The sequence below is a fragment of the Microcebus murinus genome, chromosome 4 (genome assembly GCF_040939455.1).
Source record: "Microcebus murinus isolate Inina chromosome 4, M.murinus_Inina_mat1.0, whole genome shotgun sequence".
NCBI lineage: Eukaryota > Metazoa > Chordata > Mammalia > Primates > Cheirogaleidae > Microcebus > Microcebus murinus.
The window spans coordinates 42,191,048-42,215,488 of NC_134107.1; the positions used below are offsets into that span (position 1 = coordinate 42,191,048).

The following is a 24,441-nucleotide window of genomic DNA, read 5'->3' on the forward strand; positions in this document are numbered from 1 at the left end:
TTCAGCTGTGAGAGAATATAACGAAAAAAGAAGGACCCCCAAGAAAGTCAAACCAAGAGGTATGGAAAACAAACAATGACTGGAGCTCTACTTTCAGGGAGCAAAAGAACATGCCCAAGCCCCTCAGGTAAGGGATCTTTGTCACATCTGTCCCATCAAATCCCAAAATTGCTCTAGAAGTAATCATTGTGTATCTTCCACTGTTCTCCTTTCCTAAAGAAAAAAAAAAGGATCTATTTGATTCATCCAGGCCCTTCCTCTTCTAACATTGCATATTGAGCGTATGAAAAGCAGATAATTTGCCTTTTTAGTCCATGGGTATCTGAAGCAAGAGGATTCAAATAAATACCCGATGTCAAGACCCAGCCCAGAATCCTGGGCTTTGATTTTATTGCCATGACTAGATGGGACATCTGTTCACCTCCCTAGAGAGAGACAGGAGGAGAGTGTATTTTGGGAGTCAAAAGGAGACAGAACCAAATATTTGCAATGAGAAGGGAAGACTACAATAAACTGTATTTTCATTCACAAATATTTGCTGTCTTTTTCTGGGGAGGCCACTTCCTCGCTTGGCCACAGAACTTGCTTTGAGCAAAAGGATGTACTTCCAACATGAGTGTCAAAGGCCAGCTCAAAGGCCTCGGTCAGAACACCTGCCAGGTGCTACATAAAGGATGCTCTGTCAGCGTGCTCAAGAAGCCCCAGCTGTCCCATAATGAGCATGCAAAGATACCTCAGCCCTTGCTGCTATTAGCCACAGTACAACCAAGCCTATATTGAATGTCCCAACCATAATTTCCTCCTCTTTGAAAGGTCTAAGTCAATATTCCTTCCACCTCATAAACATCTGTCTCCTCATGCTTCTCATCCCACTGGGGCTGAGTTCTACAGTCTCCAGTTCCAGAATCTAGATTGACCAAGACTACAGACCGAAAAAAAATACTGGGCACAGAAATCCAACTTGAAGACCAGTAATCCATTTTGCCAGGAGACAGAGCTCACACTTTATTTTGCTGACATGTTTGCAGGTTTGACACCACTATACGACAAGCAAGACCATGTCATTGATTTCACTGCCCACCATGTTTCAGGCAGTTGAAGTCTTTCCTTCTTGAGGAGGGAGGATTGAGCCATGTCAGGATATCGAGTAGAGTACTTTAGGATGTGCAGGAAACTTCCCCACCCAAGTAGAACTTTAAACATGACTCTCTCCAGTTATTTACCAAGAAGGGCACCAACTTTCCCCTACACCAGAGATTCTAAACGCTGGCCACCACTTAGAGTCACCAGTGGTGTTTTTATAAGACTAAGTTTTGAGCTCCACATTAGATCAAATAAATCATAATCTCTGAGGCGGGTCCTCAACATCAGAAGTTTTTAAAGTTCCCCTACTGATTCTAATATGCAACCAAGGTGGAGGATCACCGCACTGGACAGGAAGCCCCATGAGAACAAGGGCCATGACTGTCTTCTTCAAAGCTACATCCCCAGTACCCAGTGTTGTGACTAGCACATAGCTTATACTTGGGAAAGAAAATAAAGAAAAACAATCTCATAAATAAATGAAAGAACCCTGAATAAATGAATCTTGACGCTGAACAGTCCGTCCTATCCACATGGTGGTATCTCCCCATATGCTAGACATACCATTTCATCTTTTAAAATTCAGATACTTTTTCTCTAGAACTGCACTGCCCAATACAGCAGCCACTAGCCACATGTGGCTACTTAGATTTAAAATAATTAAAATTATATAAAATTCAAAAATCTATTTCCTCAGTTACACTAGTCACATTTTAATTGCTCAGCTGTGGCTTGTGGCCACAGGATTGGACAGTGTAGACATAGGGCATTTCCATCATCACAGAAAGTTCTATTATGACTTTCAATTTTCAGATTTTAAATTTCAATTTTGAAAGCAGCAAATGACCTTGGTGATTTAATCCAACCCTCTCCTTTTATAGATAGTAATGAAATTTAATGGTAATGAACATAAGGACATAAATGCAGGTCCAAGAAACCAAGAAAATGAACTCAAGAAGGGGGAGAAGTCAGAGCTTAGCAGAAACAAGTGAAAAACAAACAGACAAACCTCTTTGGGGTCTTGGTCCACAAAAAGTTTATTACTAATTAAAACTGTGAAAGGGCTACACTAGAACTTGAACTGAGTGCAGGCATCATGCTGGGTACTGATTTATGATGGAAAATGAAACAGGTTGACTTACAGAGTATTTACAATTTACTGGGGAACAAAAAACAGAGGAAAAAAAGAAATATGTAATTTCAATCTATGAAAAGAACTCTGAAGGACTAAACAGGACGTAGTGATTGGTAACAAAATGAGAGACTCTCAAAGGTAAGATGGTCCCTGAGAAAGTGACATGTAAGCTAACACCAGAGGATGAATAAGAGCCAGATATAGCAAGTGTAGAGACAAGGACGTCGTCTAGGCAAGAGGCAAATAGGAATGATGACCTGGGTCAGGGAAAATCTTGGAGTATTTGAGGAACCAAAAGGTGGCCAGTGTGACTGGAGTGATTTAGGTGACACAAATGGAAGGGCATTATATCAAACCCAAATTGGTCTTCCTTCAAATTATTCATAACCGAGTAATCCAAAAATCATATTTGCCACCTCATGATGTAGTGTTGTCATCATCAATGGAGGTGACCAGGCATAGGATTGGACCAATGGATTGCTAAACAATTAAGGATTCTCTTAAAGAGTCCTCTCCACGATAAAGTATGTACCTTAAGAATCTTAGAACCATAGACAAGGAGGCATGAAGAAAGATATACATTGCAGTAGTGTTAGTCAAAAATCTGAACCAAGCCAAGTTTCCATCGATAGACAAATGAATGAATACATTGCAGTGTTATGCAGCAGTTTAAACTAATGAACTAGATCTAAATGTCCTCAAAAGAATAATGGTGAGTGAAATGATAAGCTTCAGAAAGATCCATACTGTATTATACCATTTATATAATTGTGTAAACCACACAAAGCAATAGCTTACATTCATTGAACGTTTGCTACATATCCAATAATGTTCTAATACACTATATAAATCAACTAGCTTAATCCACAAAACAATGCTATGAGATGGAGCTTTTATTTACCCATATTACAAATGGGAAAAATGAGGCAGAGAAGTTAAAGAACTTTCCCAAGATTACACAGATAGTGAGAGTCATAGCTGGGATTTAAACCTAGACAGTCTGGCGCCAAAGGCATTGTTTTGTAAACTAGTTCCTTGTCAAGCTAAAAATCCTATGACTGAGAGCAGAGGACAGGAGAAGTTAAGTGATATACCCAGGGGTCAACAGTGAAAGAGCCAGGGCTAGGTCCTGCGTCTCCAGGCACATGGCCCCATGCCTGCTCTGCAACCCCATGCTGCCGGGTGGTTTGTGTGCTGCATTTTTTTTAACAGACTATAAAGCCCGAGAATGGAGCCAGCCTAGCTTATCACTCCATCTTGGCTTCGCTTCATACATTGGCTGCATCTATGAAAAGTTGTATTTAAATAAAATATTTGCATATCAAATCATATTTTTCCACTGATTTACATTCTAATTTTAGAGATGTGTTCCCACAGAAAAAAAGTTCAGTCCCAATATGTTAAAATAAATCCCAATTAAGAATCAAAGCATTTATCAAAGAGCACCGTAGTCAATGCAGATCTAATTATTTTCTCACAATGCTCTCTCAAGAAAACCCTGGCCAAATGGCCACAGAGACTACATTTTAAAATAGATACCTATTAAAGGGTAGCCTCGTGGTTAATTCTGATGTTCTCGCATGTTCTCTTTAAGCAGCCAAAACAAATTACCAGGTATTCATCTCCAGGTATTCAGCAGGCCCCTCTGAGTGAAAGAATCATGAAAATTTCATCAAATAGAATTCACCAACTAACAAGACAACCATCTGTCCTGGCTGATTTCAAATACCTGTCAAAAGGTATTTTGGGGGCCGGGCGTGGTGGCTCACGCCTGTAATCCTAGCACTTTGGGAGGCCGAGGCGGGCGGATTGCTCAAGGTCAGGAGTTCGAAACCAGCCTGAGCGAGACCCCATCTCTACCAAAAATAGAAATAAATTAATTGACCAACTAAAAATATATATACAAAAAATTAGCCGGGCATGGTGGCGCATGCCTATAGTCCCAGCTACTCGGGAGGCTAAGGCAGTAGGATCGCTGAGCCCCGGAGATTGAGGTTGCTGTGAGCCAGGCTGACGCCACGGCACTCACTCTAGCCTGGGCAACAAAGTGAGACTCTGTCTCAAAAAAAAAAAAAAAAAGGTATTTTGGCAGATGTCCTTTGGTGTCTTAAGAGAAGCGATATCTCAATCACGTTGCATTTATTCATTCCCACGCTCATAAAGTAGGGGAAACGGCCATGAAGTGGAATGGGGCTAAGACACAGCCTCTGAGGGTATAGACTCCTGAGTTCAAATCCCGTGTCTGCCCCAGCAGCTAATCTGTGGTCACAGACGAGTTTCTGGAATTCCCCAGGTCTCAGTTTCCTCGTCTGGATAATGAATATGAAAATAGCACATATATAGGAAAGCTGGTAATAGGATTGAATGACAAATTTTAGTTATTTGAGACCATTCTTTTAAAAAAAAAATCTAGTTCAGCTGACAGTTATCCATCCTCATTAGGAATTATGTACAGTGCGTAATTTCAAAAACATATTCCTTGAGAAAAAAAATAGAAATATTTTCCTAATTTAAATACATGAATTTTTAAATGATATAAACTAAACATACCCTACACTTATTAGTTTATTGTCTTTCATTTATTCACTGCTATATCCCTCGTGCTTTAGAGAGTGCCTAGTGCAAAGTAGACACTTGCTAAATATTTGTTTAATGAAAAATGTATATTTTCTAATACATATTTTAATAATAATATTAACATTTAAATTTCTTTTTCTCACAACCAATTTATATTATCTAAATTAATCCTGAAAAATATCTTGCATTGTAGACAGTACCATTATTACTCAATGTCTGAAGAGGAAACAAATTGCAAGAGGTAAAGCAATTTGCCCAAGGTTAACTTGTTCATATGAAATTGGCTCATCTACCTAATAGTTTCTAAAAGAATTCTTATCATTTTGCATTCTCTGCTGCCTCTCTCCACCTTTGCTTCCCTTAATGTACTATTTGATGGGAGAAGAAGTATGACTGATAGAATAGATTTTAGAGCAGATATTAGAAGTTTGCAGATCTGGGCGATAAATACAGAGTTTATTTGCTCAATGATACATATTTAGTCACATAGCCATTTAATGATTTTCTAGACTAAGCCAGTGCAGGTGTTAATTTGCCCCAGAGAGGGACTTGAAAACCCACTCCACTCTCACAGCTTGCTTGAGGTTTTATTTGGCAAGAGCAAAAATACCTATATTTGGGAGACACTGGTTTGTGAATTGAATCACTCTACTAATTGATTAAATGCAAAGTTATACTAAATCACTCCACTCAAAGTGAGGCTGACTTGCAAATGCTCCCAGAGGTAATTAGTGACTAGGCGCATCCAATCAACAGAAAAAACAATTCAGACTTGGGCAATAGCGGGTGGCAGGAAATCTGGAAGATCAGCATTAAACAAACCCTTTGGGTAACTGCATCTTACTCAAATTTTCTAAGCATTAAGAGCTATAACTCAAACCTCGAGCACCGTTTCATGAAAATTATTACGCATGGGCAGTGCTCCTATGAAATAGAAACCACATATTTAATTTTTTTTTTTTTTTGAGACACAGTCTCACTCTGTTGCCTGCGCTAGAGTGGCGTGGCATCAGCCTAGCTCACAGCAACCTCAAATTCCTGGGCTCAAGCAATCCTTCTGCCTCAGCCTCCCAAGTAGCTGGGACTACAGGCATGCGCCACCATGCCCGGCTAACTTTTTCTATATATTTATAGTTGTCCAGATGATTTCTTTCTATTTTTAGTAGAGATGAGGGTCTCACTCTTGCTTAGGCTGGTCTCAAACTCCTGAGCTCAAACCATTTTCCCGCCTCGGCCGCTAGAGTGCTAGGATTACAGGTATGAGCCACCATGCTCGGCCACATATTTAATTTTCATACATCTCTCAAGATCTGGTTCAGGTGCCACCTCCCCTAAAATCCCCTTCCCAGATCACCCAGTTAGAAGAAATTTCTTTCTTTAATGTTCTTAGGACTTTATGCACATTCGACTGCAAGCCTATTTTCTTTTCCTCTGCATTAGAGTGCCTGAGGTCATGGTGCATTTGCCCTTCCAAACTGGAACCTCCTTGAGGCTGCGATCTTTGCCTTATTCTTCTGTGTCTTCCACAACAGCTAGCTCAAAGCCTAGAATGCAAATAGGTACTAAATTTCTGAATCTTCCCCTCGAAGTAGCCTACATTAGCTTTTGTTCTATCATGTCACATAAAACAAGCTACTTGAAAGATACTATCTATTCTTTCTTTAGAAACTCTTCTGAAATAGAACTCCTGAAAGGTAGCACTTTCCTGGCAGGAAAAAAAAAAAGCCACATACTAAAGAATTTGCATTCATGCATATTCTAATTCAGTTGCATAAATGAAACACCAATGACACATTCTCCCAACTACTTAACACTAAGACACTGTCAGTCAGGGAGAAGTACAGTTTCAAACTCTCAGATCTTCTCCAAGTCCCACTCAAGACGAAGGAGAGGTATTCCAAAACGATTTTTGAAAATCTGATGCAGGTATTTAGGATGTTTTGCAGCTTAGAGAAGATCTATACCAGCCTTACACATAGCCACTCATTCTCCTTCCCACGCCATCCCTAATCCCTAAAAAAATATAATTTGTTTCAGGCAAGAAGAAAATAAAAATTTTACTTATTCTTTATACTTATACAAGAACAGCAATAACAAAAATAACACTAAAAAGCTGGCTAGTTCCTAAATAAATCCTAGCAAGCTTTAGAGTTGGTACTGTAGGAGTGCTTCCAGTTAAATGAGCTTTCTACCTGAATGTATCAATATTATTAATAGTCTAGCATTGAAATGAAGGTTTTCATTCTCTGAACACACATCCCCTCACAACTGGACATGGAATGGTAAAATATTAGAAGAAATAAAAATAAATGAAGGAAAGAATAATGAACCTGGTTTTTATACTTCGCACTTATGAAAAGTCCTTTCCCATGTACTGTCATTTAATTCTTAACAATCAGTCCCTGTATTCATCCTGTTTCCAGGCAAGAAAACTGAGGCTTGAAGACATTAAGAGACATATCCACTGGCATCCTTAGTACTGTCTCAAAGTGCTTCCATTTGCTCATTGACAAAAGAGGGTAATAATAATACCTACCTAATATGGTTGTAAAGAAGATGAAATAAATTAGAATGCAAAGTGCTAAATCCTATCTTCTGTCCCTCCCCAATCTGCTTTTCCCACTATCCTAAACTACCTCTGAAGGCTAAAATCTGACATTAATAACATACAAGGTAGATGACACACATAACGGGAATAAAGCTAAAGCCTATTACTTTAAAATGTATGGACTCATATTTTATGAGAGTTCACCATGTACCAAGTACAGTTCTAGCACTTTATATGTATTAATTTATTTCATATGCATACAACCATATATTGTAGGTACTATTATTAACCCCATTTTGTCAATGAGTAAGTGGAGGTACTTTGAGGTGGAACGCTTAAGTAGCTTGTTCATTGCTATCATGCATTAACCTTGAAAAATGGGATTTTGAAGCCTGCCCATATTAACTGAGCTGTAGTGAAACAGTAAAATCTCTGAGCCTCTCCACACTTGCACTGGCCAATATGGCAACCCCTACATACATGATATATGATTGAGCACATGAAATATGGCTAGTGTGGCAGAGGAAATGAATTTTTAATTTTATATAATTTTAATCAATTTGAATGTAGATTTAAAGTGAGCATTTGAAGGAACAGCCATTTTCAAGTTAGACATCAGCCAATGAAGGGCAGTGATCCTTGAGAGATGAGACACAAAACAAATGAGCCCTGCAATTACCCCAGCTTATTGCTCTGAGAGAGTTTCCAGGCTGTGGCATAGGAAGGGGAAACTCAGGCAGAGTTCAGCAGTTCCCTGAGTTGAGGAAAGGAAGCCAAGAGCCTGGGCAGACCAAGGCATCTAGATTTCACAGGACAGAATACATGAAAGAAGACAGCAGCACAAAGGAAGAAATATAGATCTACCTCCAAATCAGTACTCACCTGAATACTAATCAGTGCATGCATGTGAGAAAATTACCCAAGGACAAAAAAGAACCACCCAAAAGGCAAGAGCATCCAATGTACACAAGAACCAGAAATAGTGCCTAATCCCACCAGTCAACTGCAAAGTCCCATGATTCATGGGACATTGGGTAGAGTACACTGAAGGATGTTGCCTCAGTGATGGGGAATAATTAGCTCTACTCTATCTATTAACAGTAGCATTTCTATGGGCCCATCTAGCAAACCTTAAAAGTAGGATTTGAAAGGATTGAATTGGTTCCCAGCAACTTAACTATGTCCTAGAACAAAACTCAAGAATGTAAGAATAAAAAAACAACCCAGTACCAAACAAGATAAAATTTACAATGACTGGCATTCAATCAAAAATTAAGAGGTATGCAAAAAAGAGATAATGAGGAAAAAAAATCAATCAATCAAAACTGACCCAGCAATGATATAGTTATTAGAATTTGCAGTTAACAACATTAAAACAGTTATTACAACTGTATTCTATATACTCAAAGAATTATGTGTCGATATGGAACATTTTTAATAGTCAAACTGAACTTACAGAAATAAAACTATAATATATGAGATAAAAAATACACAGAGTGAAACTAACGACAGACAATACAGAAGAAAATTTAGTTATCTTGAAGGCATAGCAATAGAAATGATTAAAGACTATACACAGAAAGAAAAAGGAATAGTAATTTTTTAAATGAATAGAGTATCAGTGAGCCATAAAACAACTTTAAGCAACCTAATATACATGTAACTGGAGTCCCTGAAGAACAAAGAAGGAACAGAAAAAATATTTGAAGACATAATGGTCAAATTTTTCCAAATTTGATGAAGCTCAATAAATCTCATACACAAAAAACATGACAAAAACTACACCAAGGTACATCATAATAAAATTGCTCAAAATCAATGATAAAGAGAAAGTCTTAAAAGCAAGGAAAAATACTTACATTACCTACAGAGGAACAAAGAAAAGATAACAGATTTCTTGTTAGAAACAATGCAAATGAAAAGACATCATTAAAATATGGAATAAAGGAAACTGTCAACCCAGAATTTTATATTCAGCAAAAGATATATTTCAAAAATGAAGGCAAAATAAAGGGTTTTTCAGACAAATAAAATCTGAAGGAATTCATCACCAGCAGATCTGCAATATAAGAATTGTTAAAGAAAGTCTAGCAGGCAGGATGAAAATGATACAGATGGAAATATAGATTTACACAAGGGAATGAAGAACACAGAAAATAATAACCATGTGGGTAAACATATAATTGACTTTATCATCTAAATCTGTTTAAAAGATAATTGATTAAATAAAAATAACAATGTAGTCTAGAGTTTAAAACATAAGTAAAAATGTATGACAACAGTAGTATGAAGGTCAGGAGGAGAAAAGTATACTATTGAAATGTTCTTATAATATACATAAAGCAGTATGATATCACATGAAGGTAGATTGCAATAATTTAAAGATGTACGCTATAAACCCTGAAGCAACCACTAAAATTATAAACAAAGAGTTATAGCTCATAAGCCACCAAAAAAGATAAAATGGAATAATGAAAAAATTCAATTAATCCAAAAGAAAAGAGAAATAGAGAAAAGGGAGCAAAGCATACATGGGACAAGTAGAAAACAAATAGCAAAAAGAGAAATCTAAACATGTCCATGTCAATAATCATATTAAATATAAATAGTCTAAATACACTGAGGAAAAGGCATAGATTATCTTATTGGTTAAAAGAAAAAAAAAGGTAATACCCAAAACTATATACTGCCTATAAGTAAAGCACTTTACATGCTACAACATGTAAAAATCTCAAAGTAACAATAATGAGTAAAAGAATCCACACCAAAAAATGATTATATTTATATAAAATTCTAGAAAATATGAATGAATCTATAATGAGACAAAATAGATCATAGTTAGGGATAGAGGTTAGTAGAGGTAGGTGGGAGGGATTATAAAAGGAAAAAAATTAAACTTTTGGAGGTGATAACTATGTTCATTTTTCTTGATTGTGACGATAGTTGCACAGGTGTGTTTGTATACCAAAATTACCAAGCTGTACACTCTGAATATGCACAGTTTATCATAATTCAGTTATGCCTCAAGAAAGCTGCTTAAATTTTTTAATCTAATAATTAATTAGGTCCATAGGAAATAATTTGGTGAACCTACCTTTTCAACTTTAAATTTCATAAAATCTAAATATGTATCAATTATAACAAATGAAAATTCAGCAAGCAATTGAGATGTGTTTTAAGTATAAAATACAAATTAATTTTGAAGACTTTGTAAAAAAAATGTAAAATATCTTATTAATATTTTTGTATTGACCACATGTTGAAATGATATTTTTGATATATTGGATCAAATAAGATATGTAATTAATTTTAGCTATTTCTTTTTACTCTTTAATGTGGCTTCTACAAAATTTAAAATTAAAGATGCAGCTCACAATATATTTCAATGGAACAGTACTGCACTAGAAAGGAGGATTTGATTGGAGTACTCAGAAAACATAATTATGTGCATATTTCTGCCCAACAATGGTTAGCCATCCTATGGTAGACAGAAGAGTGAGTCCAAAAGGATATCCATATTTTAAATCCCAGAACCTGTAAATATGTTATATTACATGGCAAAAGAGATTTTGCAGATGTGATCAAATTATGGATCTTGAGATGAAGATCTTATCTTAGATTATCTGGGTGGTGCCAATAGCCTCTTGATGTTAGCCCCATAAAGCTCATTTTGAACTTATGACCTCCAGAACTGCATGACAGTAAATTTGTTTGAAATCACTAAATTTATGGTAATTTGTTACAGCAGTAATAGGAAACCAACGCAGATTTTATGTACCTAGAAGTAGGGTGCAGCTGTAACAAAAACCTAAAAATGAGGAAGAGGCTTTGGAATTGGATAATAGGTAAAGCCTGGAAAAATCTGGGGGGAGCATGTTGGAAAAAGCCAATTAGTTATATAGTGGCAGAAAGCTGAGCTGAATTTTTCCTGTAGTTATATGGAAAACAAAACTTGCAAACAATAAACTTGGATATTTAAGTGAGAAGATTTCTAAGCAAAGTATTGAAGGGGTAGCCTGGTTTCTTCTTGCTGCTTATAGTAACATTTGAGAGAAAAGAGAGAGATGAGAGAAAAGTACTTAAGCAAAAAGGAATCGGAGCTTGATGATTCAGGGAATTCTCAGCCTATCCAGATTGCAAAAGACAATAAAAGGAAATTCACTGTCAGGAAAGTCTGCTCTACAGCCAAGCTTTTGCTAGTGCCGTGAAAGGATCAAAAGATCAGAATATTCAACTATCCAGAGGCCTCTTTGTAGCGATCAGGTGTGACTCACAGATTCCCTCTGCCATCTCAGTGGTAGTCAGGAATACACACAGGATTATCTAGGAAAGATCTGTGGATGATCCTCTTGTCTAATGGACAGGAGACCTTCAAGGTTCTTGAAGATATTATACCAACAGAAACACTGCTAACTTGGACTGAAGGAGCCTAAAAGAGGACAAAATGAAAGCAGGCTGACAAATCCCCCAAATTCTACAGGCAAGAAACAGGCTGATAAAATTACTCAACTTGAAACACATGGTATCCTCATGAAAAACAAAGGATGTCTCAGAGGAATGGGCCACAGGCCCAGAGGGCAGAGCCAAGGCCTCAGAGGGTTATTTCCAAGACTTGAAACTCAATGGAGTTTACACTGCTGGATTTCAAGGTTGTTTGGGACCAGTCTTTCCATTTCCTCCCTTTTGAACAAGAATGTCTATCACTGGTATCCTATACCTGTCTTACCATTATATTTTGGAAGCAGATTACTTGTCTTCTAGTTTCATGGGTCCTCAGAGAGAAATTTTTTCCCAAAGTGGATAATACCTAGAATCTCACCCATACCTGATTTAGATTATTTTAGACAATGAGATTTGGAATTTTTCAGCTGAAATTAAAGGCTATCCTAAACTTTGACCTGTCGCTATAATGAGTTAAGACTTTTGGAGATACTGAGATGGGGTGGATGCATTTTGTGGGTGGGATAGACATGGATCTTTTGGGTGCCAGAGGGCAGACTTTGTGGTGAGCAGAATAATGGCTCCTAAGAGACGTCTAGGTGTCAATCACCAGAACCTATGAATATGTTGCATTACCTGGTAGAAGGGACCTTGCAGATATGATTAAATTACATATCTTGAGATGGGGGGATTAGCCTGGATTATCAAGGTGGGCCCAATATAATCACAGGGAGTAAGGCCATAAGGGAAAGGCCTCCTCAGTCAAAGTCTCATAATGAAGTTATCCTTCCTACCAAAGAAGCTGAAAATCCCTTCTAGTGGTTGCAACCTGGCAGATGTCCCAGAGGCAGTTGCCAAAACAGAAAGCACACAGATTAGAGAGCACAGTTCCAGCCAGCAGGCCCACACTTATGGAATTAATTAATTAGTTAATTCATTAATAGCAAGTAAAGCAAGCAGCAGGCCTTTTATAGGGCACATTGGACAGAGGCAATTTTAATTCAATTCAACGTGTTTATTAATCATCTACTATGTTTCATACACAATAGTTGGCCCTGGGGATCTAGAAGTATCAAGATCTGCAGGACTCCTACCCTCCTGAAGCTTACAGATCAGACAAGTTTCCACAGCGACTCTGTTGACAGTGCCAGCAGCTTTGCTCAGATCAAGAATGGCATGGACCCTCAACAGTGCCTGAGCAGACTTTGCACAATGCAGAAAGGAAAGTAATCCAGTCTGTACTCTTTTAACCATACCAAGCTTACGTACTTCACCAATTCCTTAGTAAGGAGTAAGTGAAAATTAACATATCCATAGTCTTATTATCTATCATTACATAACATCCATAGATTTCCCACATATCATTAACAAGGCTTAAGTTATCTACACAGAAAATACATAAATCTCATTCCATAATGTTGGTTTAGTCCTTCTAAAATAATTCTTTTGTTATCTTCATAAAAGGCTCAGTTAAAAGAACCCTGCCAAGCATTTTCTTAGAGCAATGTCCAGGCTGCCTTGCTACCATATCTGATCAGTTCATTCCCCTGCTTAAACCTCTACAAAGGCTCTCACTTCTCTGAGAGTAAAATACAAAGCCATAACCATGGCCCACAGGCAAGAGTAGTATTTACAACAGTTAACCACAAGGACATGGTCTCTCACCTATCAGAAAGATCATAAATCACTGGTCATAAATCATCAGTACCTTCAAACCCATGCATATCAGCAGAGTATCAGCTCTGCCAACAGGGTCCAGTATAACTAGCTCCTATCTACCTCTTTAGTCACTCACCACCCTTCAGCCATGCTAGATGTCTTTCAGTGGGTTTTTGCCTTGAGACCTTTATATGTACTATTTCCTCTGTCCACAATGCTCTGAGCCCTACCCTTTCCTACACCAGGCTTTCTACTCGTTTTTCAAGTCTCTGCTGACATATCATTTTGCTATGATTTGAATAGGTGTGTTCCTTCAAAATTCATATTGAAATTTAATCCTCACTGCAACAGTATTCAGAGGTGCGGCTTTTAGGAGGTGAGGAAGTCATGGGGGCTCTGCCCTCATGAATGGATGATTAGTGCCTTTAAAAAAGGGCTCCAAGAAACTAGCCAGTTATTTTCTTGCCCTTCCATCCCTTCCACCATGCGAGGAGACAGCACACATCCCCTCCAGAGGATATAGCAACAAGGTGTCACCTTGGAAACAGAGACTGCCAATGCTCACCAGACACTGAATCTGCTGATGCCTTGATCTTGGACTTCCCAGCCTCCAGAACTGTGAGAAATAAATTCTTATTGCTTATAAATTACCCAGTCTGTGATATTTTGCAGCACAAACAGCTTAAGACATACGGTTTCAAGGTAGCCTTTCCCTGACTACCACCATCTCCAACTCTAATTAAATCACATGCCCCTGGACTACTCTTATTTGGCAGCCTATACATCCCCTCATTGTAAGTATAGTGATTGTAACTCAGTAACTACTTGTGTGATCACTGTTTCCTTCATTATATTTTTGAGCAAGGGCTGCATCTATCTTATTCACTCTTAGTGGTAACCCTGTTATTAGCATGTTATCTGGTATACACTAGGAATTCCATAATGATAACTAGTACTTACTGAGCATGTACTATGTACCAGGCACTATTCTAAGCAGTTTAATAGATTAGTGCCTCTGATCCTTATCACATGATGAGGTAGGTAATATTATTTTAGATGAGGACACTGAGGCATAGTCAGACTAAGTTATTGCCCAAAGTCTCAAAATTAATAAATGGCAGGGCTGGAATTTGATCCCAGGCAGTAGGGCTGCAGAGCCCTCATACCATGGTTTGAATATTTGTCCTCTTCAAAACTCATGTTGAAATGTAAGCCCCAATGCAATACGGTGGTGATTTAGTCCCCAGTGCAATAAGAGGTGACTGGGTCATGAGGGCGCTACCCTCATGACTAGATTAACCCATGCATGGATTCATGGATTCATGCATTTAGGAGTTAATGGACTATCATCGGAGTAGGACTGGTGGCTTTATAAGAAGACAAAGAGAGACTTGAGCAAGCACACTCAGCTTCCTCACCATGGAATGTTCTGCACTACCCAGGCGCTCTGCAGAGAGCCCCCACCAGCAAGAAAGCCCTCACCAGATGCAGCCCTTGACCTTGGACTTCTCAGTCTCTATAACTATATGAAATAACTTGTTTTTTCAAATAAATTGTTGTTTTTTAAATAAATCACCCAGTGTCAGGTATTCTGTAATAAGCTACAGAAAATGGACAAAGATGACATGCTTCTAAGAACCACACCATACTGCTTCTATAAATGCTTGCTAAATGATTTGATGAATTGCAGTCCATTGTATAATGGGCATAACCAAGTAAGCTGTACCCTGAAGATGATGCAGCCACACAGACATCCTCTGTGCTCATGGCCTACCCATTAGATGAAAGCAATATAGATATAGGGGTAGGAATAGGCACAGGTAAAGATATAGATAATAGCTACAGAAATAGCCTGTAAAAATAATGTGACTAGCCAATGGCTTTCAAGGGTTTTGTAAATTCATTCCACTTTAGATCCCCACCAAAATTGTCAAGGAAATATTTTACTACCCTCTAATGCCCTCCAATGCCTCCCTCCTTCCCTCAGAATCCCCGGTGCATATGTGAACACTCAGGACAATAGCACAAGAGAAACAGCAAAGCTGATCCCAGACAAACATACAGCAGATGGACACTTCCAGACAGACCCTTCTCCCCAACCTCTGCCCCCATGCAAAGGAGGAGGTGACTTTACCTTGAAATAAAAATGCTTTGCTGGCATTGTGCATCCCGGACACCTGAGTGACTCCAAGGGTGGTATTCACAAGGTCAAGCTCGGTGATGATATCCATCTGAAGGTCAGGATCCATCCCAAAGCCCACCACTGGAAAGGAACAAAGAGTTGGTTTGGCTTAAAATGAACACAGCTAGTAGCAGCATGGAGCAGGGATTACGGAGACAGGGAGTGGCAGGGAATACAAGGAAGCCAATGCTGAGTGCCTGGGGAATCTCTCTCCCTGGAAGGAAAAGAAGAGCAACTCTTTGCTCCATCAACCCACTGATATTGTAGTTTCCTGGTACCTCTCCCATTCCCACTTCCCATTATAGACTGATAATTCCTCATCCAAAACCCTTGGGGCTAAAAATATTTCAGAATTCAAAATGTGTCATATGTTAGAAAGGTTTTATAGCCTATATGCTACATTTTATGGAACACATTCAGTAAAGTCTACATCAGCACACCATAATCAAATACAATATTTCTGGAGCAAAAAGTATGACATATTCCTCTTATTGGCATACATAAAGACCTTACATAGGCTCATACCAGTTTAGGTCAAGTTTTGCCACCAAATGAGTTCATCTCAGGATAGGTTTTGCTGAATGTCATGAAGAAACTTTGGGGGGGAGGGGGGAGGGCATTTATTGAAACCTTAAAATCTGAAACCTAAAAACCCATAATATGCCGAAATAAAAAAAAAAAAGAAAGAAACTTTGGGTTTCTAAGCTTTTATAAATTTGGGGACTGTGGATACAGGATTGTGGCCCTGACCTACCTGCCTCAAAGGCAGGTGAGGTAGCAAAATCTGCCACCACCAGTAAATACCTCCACAGAGTGCCCGCCTGTGATAAGGAGGAAGGAAATGACAGCGACAGAGTTTCAGTTGGAGAAAGGCGGCAAAGGGACTGGCCAGGACAGAGAATCCCTGGAATAATGGATGTATAATTTCCATCCACAGGGATTCCCGAATGGAAAGTGAGATAATCAGACAACCCTTGTTAGAGAACCTTAGTGCATGGAAACAAGCCCCCTCCAGGTGCTGCTCTGTGGAATGATTCATTCATGATTGCAAAGTGATTTCCAACCATATATATATTAATAAAGCTAGAGATCACTCTAATGGACTGTGTTTAAGCCATTCATAAAGGCTTTGTCTATCTACACTTAGTATCTCAATGGTGCAATTCTGATTGCGCCGTTGGAAATGTTTTAATCAGCAACAGCAGTCAACTTTCGCCTGATGGTAATGTGGTCGCCAAGGCAAGATTTGGAGAGCTTGCACCCACCAAGTGAATGTTCGGCCAGACATCACGAGCTATCACAACCTCACCGGTCCTCCCACCTTCACCCCAGGCCCTGCAGACCTGGGGAAGGAAATCTACCCTCTCCTTACTCTTTCCCTGTTAGGAAACAGAAACAGCTGCCACAATCTAGGCTTCTGCTAACAGAAGGTGGGTCAGGAAGGTCTCTTTGGAGCAGAAACCTGTCATTGCCAAGGCAGACAAAAGGTTAAATTGAAGGCACAGTGCTTATAACTGCCTTCTTAGTTTTTCTCAGGCTTCCCCTTGTCCCCTGAACTGAAGGTCTAAGTTTTCCCCTTTTAGATGCAGCTAGTCATGGGACCAGTTTACCCAAACATAGCTCCTCCTTCCATTCACTCTGCATTCATTCATTTAGTCATTTTTTTCAACAGACAATACTGGGTGCTTACTGTGTAGCATACACACTGCTAGGCAAGGGAGATGTGCTCATGGAGTTTGCATTCCTGGCTGGGGGATGGAGGGGTAAGTGGGGAGGGGACAAAAAAATAAACAAACAAATAAGATAATCTGAGATGCCAATAAGTGCTGTGAAGAAACTAAAACAGAATTATGGGATAGAAAGCAACTTGGATGGGGGCCATCCAAGTTTGTTCGTTCTTTCTTTCTTTCTTTCTTTCTTTCTTTCTTTCTTTCTTTCTTTCTTCAGACAGGGTCTCATTCTGTTGCTCTGCCACCCAGGCTGTAGTGCAATGGCACAATCACAGCTCACTGCAGGCCTGAACTCCTGGGCTCCAGTAATCCTCCCACCTCAGCCTCCCCAGTAGCTGGAACTACAGGCTTGTACCATCATGCCTAACTCCAGGGCCCTACTTTAGAACTGGGGGGTTGGGGAAGGTTCTTTTGAGCTGACACCTGAATGACTAGAAAGAACAAAATGGGAGGAGGGGGATCTTTGCACATGCAGAGAACAACAAATGCAAACCAGAAACAAACTTGGAGCATTCAAGGAACAAAGAAAAGGCTGGTGTGGTTAGATCACAATGGGCCAGGGAGAGAGTAGTAGAACATGAAGCCAAGGGTTAGGCAAAGACTAGATCGTATAAGGCCTGTGATCCACCACATGGAGCTAGGATGTTATTCTAATTCTAGTGGGATATCATGCAGGGTTTTTAGGTTTGTGCTTGGGGAAAGGGAAGAGAAATGAGATATGCTTTGATTTACATTTTAAATCTGATCTAACTTTAAGTTTTCATCCTACCGGCTTGATACTGCTCATCCCACACCCAGACTCAATTCACGCAGACTGATCAAGTTCCAACTCTATGCAAAGAAAAGCTGAGCTAGTCCGACTTCTATTACCCCAAGTCCCAGCATCCTGAGCTTGTTGTTGAAACTGGTGATGTTTTTCTCTAAGTGAGCTCAGATGCTAGCAGTTCTGTGATCACCTTGGAAAGACAAGCAAGGAACTAATATTTCAGTTTGATCTATAGTGTTCTAAATCTATACGGCAGAAATTAAATCTCAGAGGACCTCCAACCTGGTCTTTCTCCGGCTAGGAATTTGGAAAGTGGCCTGGGGAATGTGCCCTTGGCAGGACGCAAGAGGAAGGAAGCATCCCTGTAGCCCCAGAGCCATGCACAGAGCCGGACACATGGCAGGCTCTGAATTTAGGAACTGATTAATCACCTAATGATGGAGTGCATGATTATTACTTTGGGTGCAATGATGTTAGAACGGTATCCATGAGAGGACACGATGGCATGAAGGCCGAGGAAACTTTCTAAAGGGACTGCAATTGACTGAATTATTGGCCTCAAATGTTTATCCCTCCCACATCTATAGCCTTTGCTGCATGGCTTTGCAGCTTCCATCTGAATCGGAGTAAACCTCCCATCTGTTGACTTTGAGCTCATCCATGTAACTTGTTTTGGCCATTTGGGATGTTAGTGACATGACACAAGCAGAGGCTTGAATGTGCTTGCATGGTAAGGTTTGTTCTCTTGTACTTCTGCATCACGATGAGAAGAACATGGCCCTGCTGACCCACTGGTCTTAGGAGACTGAGACATGTGGAGCAGGAACCCTACCTGATTTGGGAACCAAGCTTAAACCTGGCCTAGATGAACCAACCGTCAGACTGACCTGCAGACATGTGAACCAAAATAAATGATTATTGCTTCAAGCCACTGAGTTTTGGGTTGTTCATTATGCAACATTACTGTGGCAATATCGACTGATGCAGGAACTAAAGACCTTCTATGATAGTCATCCTTAAGATGCTCAAATCTCCCAGACTAGGGGCCCTGCAATTGAACAAGCCTGAAAAGCACCCAAACAGACTGTAGAACTGGCAGAACACCCCAGTGGTGTCCTTGAATCCACACCTCTCAATGAGAACACAGCACACTCAATCCAGCAAGCATTGTGGAAATGACACTAAATTAAGAGCCAGTTTCATCTGTCTCTTCCCCCTACTAATTCTGTACCCCTGGAAAAATCACTTCTCAGAGCCTCAGTTTCCTCATTCATAAAATGGGAATGATAATACCTGCCTCCCAGACTTGTGAGGTGTCAGTGGTAACCCTATGAACACTCCAAGAGCTCAGTCTGGCACACAGCTGGTGCCCAGCTGGGGTTTGCTCCATCTGTCTTTGATAAGACTACTTCTCCAGGCCATTCCAGCTCCCTGGTCCCCAACACCACTAGAATCATACAAAAGGTGACAGCCCCCTTCCTCCCATTCCTTCTCCACGCCCAATTGACCTTGAAGAGTCTCTCACCCTGGGTTTGTTTGTGAAATCTGTATATTAAATCTATATTCACTCCTCCACCCCCTGCCCATAACTTGCAAGTAAGGAGCTTCTCTGGCTTTAAGATAACTGTATTGCTCTTATTGTGAAAACACCCCATAAAAACAGAACAAGAGAAAAGAAATCAATTAGGCTTCTGGATACGGTTTTCTTCTCTCTCCGTTTAATTGGTCCCCCTCAGGAGGGAAATGCCTTGTGCCAATAGCAGGATGTGTAAAGGACAGCACTTTGCACACAGCCTAGGGAATCAGAAAACCTATTAATAAGGCAGCATTTACATGGCCTCTCCTGAACCCTACGTAGTGTGAGAGTATTCGTTCCATAAAAAAAAAAAAAAAAAAAATTATTTTAATGTTTCTGCTTCTTGTCCAAGCATGGAGCTCCTGCCCTTTTCCTAGGAAACTCTATTAAAGTTTTCTACTCTGGACATAATGGCTCTAACAAATGGCTGGAGCTGGGAATTAGAATTAAGCAAGATAAAAAGTTCCTGGGGAGGAAATATTTTAAAAACCTGGAAGGCAGCACATCACTGTCACAGAGGCACTTGAGGCCTGACTCTGGGATCCAGACCCTTCACCCTAACCAGGATACCTGCTGCTGCTGCTGCTGCTGGCGGCCACTTCTCGGCCCCATCCAGGGAGTGCTCGGGCCCAAAGCCTACTCATCCAGCTTCCCAGTCTGGCTCTAGGCTCCCAAGCGAATGTTCCTGGGCCTGTCTCACTTCAAATCTAATGTGGCTCATTGTCCAGGGGGCAAGCTGTTTTCCTCTGGTCCAAGCAGAGTAAAATGATGCTAGAAAGATGCTCCAAGACCTCATATAACCAGAGGACTTCACAACCACTTAAGTAGATTTGGGCCCCTGGGCTCCTACAAAGTGTCTTGATTCTCCAAAAGCAATTTTTTTTTTTTTAAGAATATGTCCTATACCTGTTCTAAGCTGGGTGACATTTTACATGATCCCTGGAGGCTGGGGGCTTATCTCCACAGCTCCATTATTCAATTCATAATCAACAAACCGCCTGGGAATTGCTTCAAAAAGAAAATTTCTCCTTTCCAGCAGGTGGCAGCAAAAGGCATTCACTGAGCGCCTTAGGGGCTTTGAAATCACAGCTACTCCCTTCACCCCCTACCCTGGTGACCAAAACAAACTGGAAAGCAATAGGGGGATAATAATCACTGAGCTTTATATTAGTCACACTTCCAAGACATTGGAGAAAACTCATGAGCATAGTGTGTCATCGCTGCTATTATTGCAGCCTTCTAAAATTTTCATTATTAGTGATATACCTGGAAATCCCAGAATTATTTTGCAACCAGAAATAACAAGAACTAGAGAAGATCGCCTCCTGTCTTGACTCCACTTGGCACTCTAAAACAAGTTCTCCGAACAAGGAGCAATTTAAGCAGCTTCCTTATGACACTTATCATTCGATCTTTTCATATGTAACTGTTTCTGCACTGCAGTCTTGCCTTAATTAAAATGTGTCTGATATCATCTATTCATTTCCATTACAAGGCAGTGATACCTGAGTGGCTCACTAAGTGAACCACATGTTTATTTCATCTAAGACTGTTAACAGCCCAGACAACAACTGTCCCACTTGACAAAGAGAAACTTTCCAAGTGGCTTGTTTGGATCCTGATAAACTAATCAACCAGCCAGCCTTTGTTACCTAAGAAGAGGAAGGCTGTATGATATGGAAAGGGTGATTCCTGGGAAAATCAAAGGGGCTGCCCCCAGAAAACTACATTCTATAGCCACTCAAGCTACCAGAAATTTTAAGTGCACAAATTGGGAGATAATTTCCCCTCCACCCCCACCTCTCTGATTCTTCTGATAATTTTTGTAGAAGAAATCTGTGGTCTCTGGTGTGCAAGTAGTGGCAAATGGCAGTGAAAACCCAAGCTCCCTAGACAACAGCCACAACCAACGGGCCAGGTCCTTCCATGCTTCCCTGCCTTTGCCCAAGCCGTTCCCTCTGCCTGGAATGCTTTCCCACTTTGTCCACCTGGAAAACTTCCTACAAAGCCTTCCTTGCACAACTCTCAAACGTCACCTCCTAAGTAAAGCCTTTCCTGACCACCACCCCTCCCCGGAATTAATTCACACCGTCCCTCCTGTGTGTTTCCTTCCTACAAATATATACTCCTACCTCTCCTCCCCCATCAATCTGTAAAATAAGAACCTTTTCCAGTTTCTATCTAGATTCTCAGCTAAGCAGGAAGTGCCTACAAGTCAAGGACCAAGTCATTTTCTTGCATAAGTAATCCTGGCACCCAGAGAGCCCCTCCACTGTTAGTTGAATGAATAAATACATGAATGCATCGTCCCCTATAGCCAATTTTTACAAGATTCGGTGGAGATTTGGAGTGGAAAAAGGGAAACGACCGTGTTCTTAAAGATCTCCACCACAAGCAATGAGCCCTGGAAACACGTTCCATTTCTGGATAAAGGCACTTTGGGCAACTTTTCAAAGGAGTAATGAGGAAAAAAGGATTTAGGCATATTCGGTGGTGATATGCACTTGAGGATGCGAACTGGCCGACGACGGGCTGCCTCCTCGCCATCTAGTTTCTCCCTGTCATCCGTTCCTCTGTAAGATGCCCAACAGCACCAGATTCTCCACGCTCAGGGCTGGTAGCCCACTCTGCACGAGAATCGCCTGACCTGATCTTCCTGCGGGGCATTCCTTCCAGAGTGTTCTCGGTCTTAAAAGACTAACCCAACCCAATGAGCCTGAACTCAAGCAGCAAGTATTCTAGGCTAGACTGAGCCTTGACGTCTCCGCAGCCTGGGAAGCTCAGATGGAGATGAGGAAGGAATGGAGGTTTCTTTTGTCCCTGGAGAAATCCATACGCGACGCTCTTGGGTTAAGCAGAGGAAAGCCACTGCCGGCTCAGTGCTGGGGACATGGAAAGGGCCAGCTGCTAGCTCCTGGTGGCCCAACTCTTGGATCCTCACTCGGGCTAACTGCCAAACAGGGGCGCCTGGGCGCAAGCAGAGGGAACTTTTGAGCCAACCAAGGACCGGCGCCCCTCCTCGGCCCTCTCCAGATAAACTTGCTCCCTGGTCTGGGGAGGAGGCTATGCCTCTAGAGAAGGGAACCGAGGATGGTAAAAGGGAGCCGCTAAAGGCGGAGGAAATGACCACACACAGATTCTGGGGTGCAAAGTCGCAGCGCGTACGGAGGGTGGCTGGCATAGCACTGAAAACCTCCAATACTCCTGGCAATGGCAATCAGCGAGCCCTATTTTTGCCAATTTCCTACCCCACCCCACCCCACCTCACCCCAGTCTCCCTGCATCTACTACTAGCCCCTTGAAGACGGCAGCTGCAGGCCAGTGTCCGAACCGCAGGGGACTGGGGGGCAGGGGCGCCGGTGGAAGGAGCAGGAAGGAGATGCGCTTAGAGTCCTCACAACTGCGTCTCCGGAAGCAGAACGAAGCGGGGACTTCAGACAATTAAGCGTTATCCTTGCTCCCCCTCCCACCCCGCAACCTGCGATTACAGCCAGGGAAAATTGATTCGGAGCTTAAGAAAATCTCCCCAGGTTGTCTCCACTACTCCGATCCTCCCCACCACCACAATAATTGTTCTCCCAGCCCCTGGGGGCGGGGAGCGGCGGGGGAGAATACTCCAGGAGTTCTCCTGGGGAGAGTCAGGAAGGGACGATAAGAGATCGCGGGATCCCGGGGTTCTCCCGCAGCCCTCTCCCCGCGCCACGCCGCGCCGCGCCTTCCCGAGCCCGAGCCGCGCCCGCCGGCCGGAAGCGCTCCCTCCGCGATGCGACTCCCGCGGCTACTCCTTCCCCGCCCGGCGGGGGTCGGGGAGGGCGGCTTCCTCGGCACCTTTCAAGTTCCGAGGTGGTGGTGGGGCTCGCAGGCCCGCCCTGCTGCGGGTTTCGACTCCCTGGGACCAGGAAGCTGGTTACTAGCAGCACGAGGGTGCGCCCGCTCGGCCGCGCCCCTCACTCCTGCGTCCCTGAGGCCGCGTCCCCCGGGATGGGGCACTCACGGGGACATCTAGCCCGCGAGTCCCGCTTCTCACCCTTCCAAAGGAGCAATGCACGATACTGCCCTTCCCCAGACCAGGGCAGAGCTCGGCTCCAGGTCTCCCCACGCGGGTGTGGGCTCTAAGCAAAGCAACGGGACTCCCCCCTTTCCGGATCCCTCCAACCTCCCAGCTGTGCTTACCTGTCCTGGAGGTGCACACACAGAACCACACAACTAAAATCACATCCAGCGGCATGGCTCCCGAGGGTCCCCGCCAAGCAGGGTGCACCGAAGCCAGGTGGAAACAGATAAGCCTGGATCCCGAGGCGCGCAGGGCTCAGAGCCGCCAAACTTGCTAGCGGGCGGCGGGGGAGGTGGCTCGGCTGCGCCGGGTGCTGCGCTCGGGGATCGCGCCCGGGAAGGCAGCCACGGCCGCCCCGCCCCCAGCCCGCCCCCCACCGCGAGCGGCGGCAGCGCCCGACTCGGGCCCCGGCCCCCGCTGCGGCTGCGCTCCACTCGGAGCTGGGGCCAGATCGCGGGGCTCGGCCACTCCGGCAGGTTGCTCCGCGCTGGGGGCAGATTCAGTTCGCCTCCTTCGCCCGCGGAGCTGCGGGGACCGAGGCTGCAGGTGCGGCAGCCGCTACCACCTGGAGCACCGGAGTCGGAGTCCCGGGACCCGCGGCCGAAGGGGAGGAGCTGGCGGCGCAAGGCGCCCCCGCGGCTTCACGCGCTCCAGCCCTGCGGAGCGGCCTTAGCCACTGTTGCGGGGTCTG

General features: G+C 42.3%; 1 protein-coding gene across 2 annotated transcripts in view; it reads right to left on the bottom strand.

The window, feature by feature from the left end:
- Nucleotides 1-24,096, bottom strand: part of NELL1 (neural EGFL like 1) — a 761,891-nt gene extending 737,795 nt beyond the window's left edge. The window contains exons 1-2 of one of the 2 annotated variants that reach the window (XM_012735524.2): nucleotides 23,870-24,096; nucleotides 15,577-15,705 (exon numbers count right to left, since the gene is read on the bottom strand). In XM_012735524.2, the coding sequence (XP_012590978.1) occupies nucleotides 15,577-15,705; nucleotides 23,870-23,924 (184 nt within the window). In that variant the 5' untranslated portion in view covers nucleotides 23,925-24,096. The remainder of the gene's footprint in view (nucleotides 1-15,576; nucleotides 15,706-23,869) is intronic. The other variant, XM_012735523.2, reaches the window with a different exon arrangement.
- Between the last annotated feature and the right edge of the window lie 345 nt (nucleotides 24,097-24,441).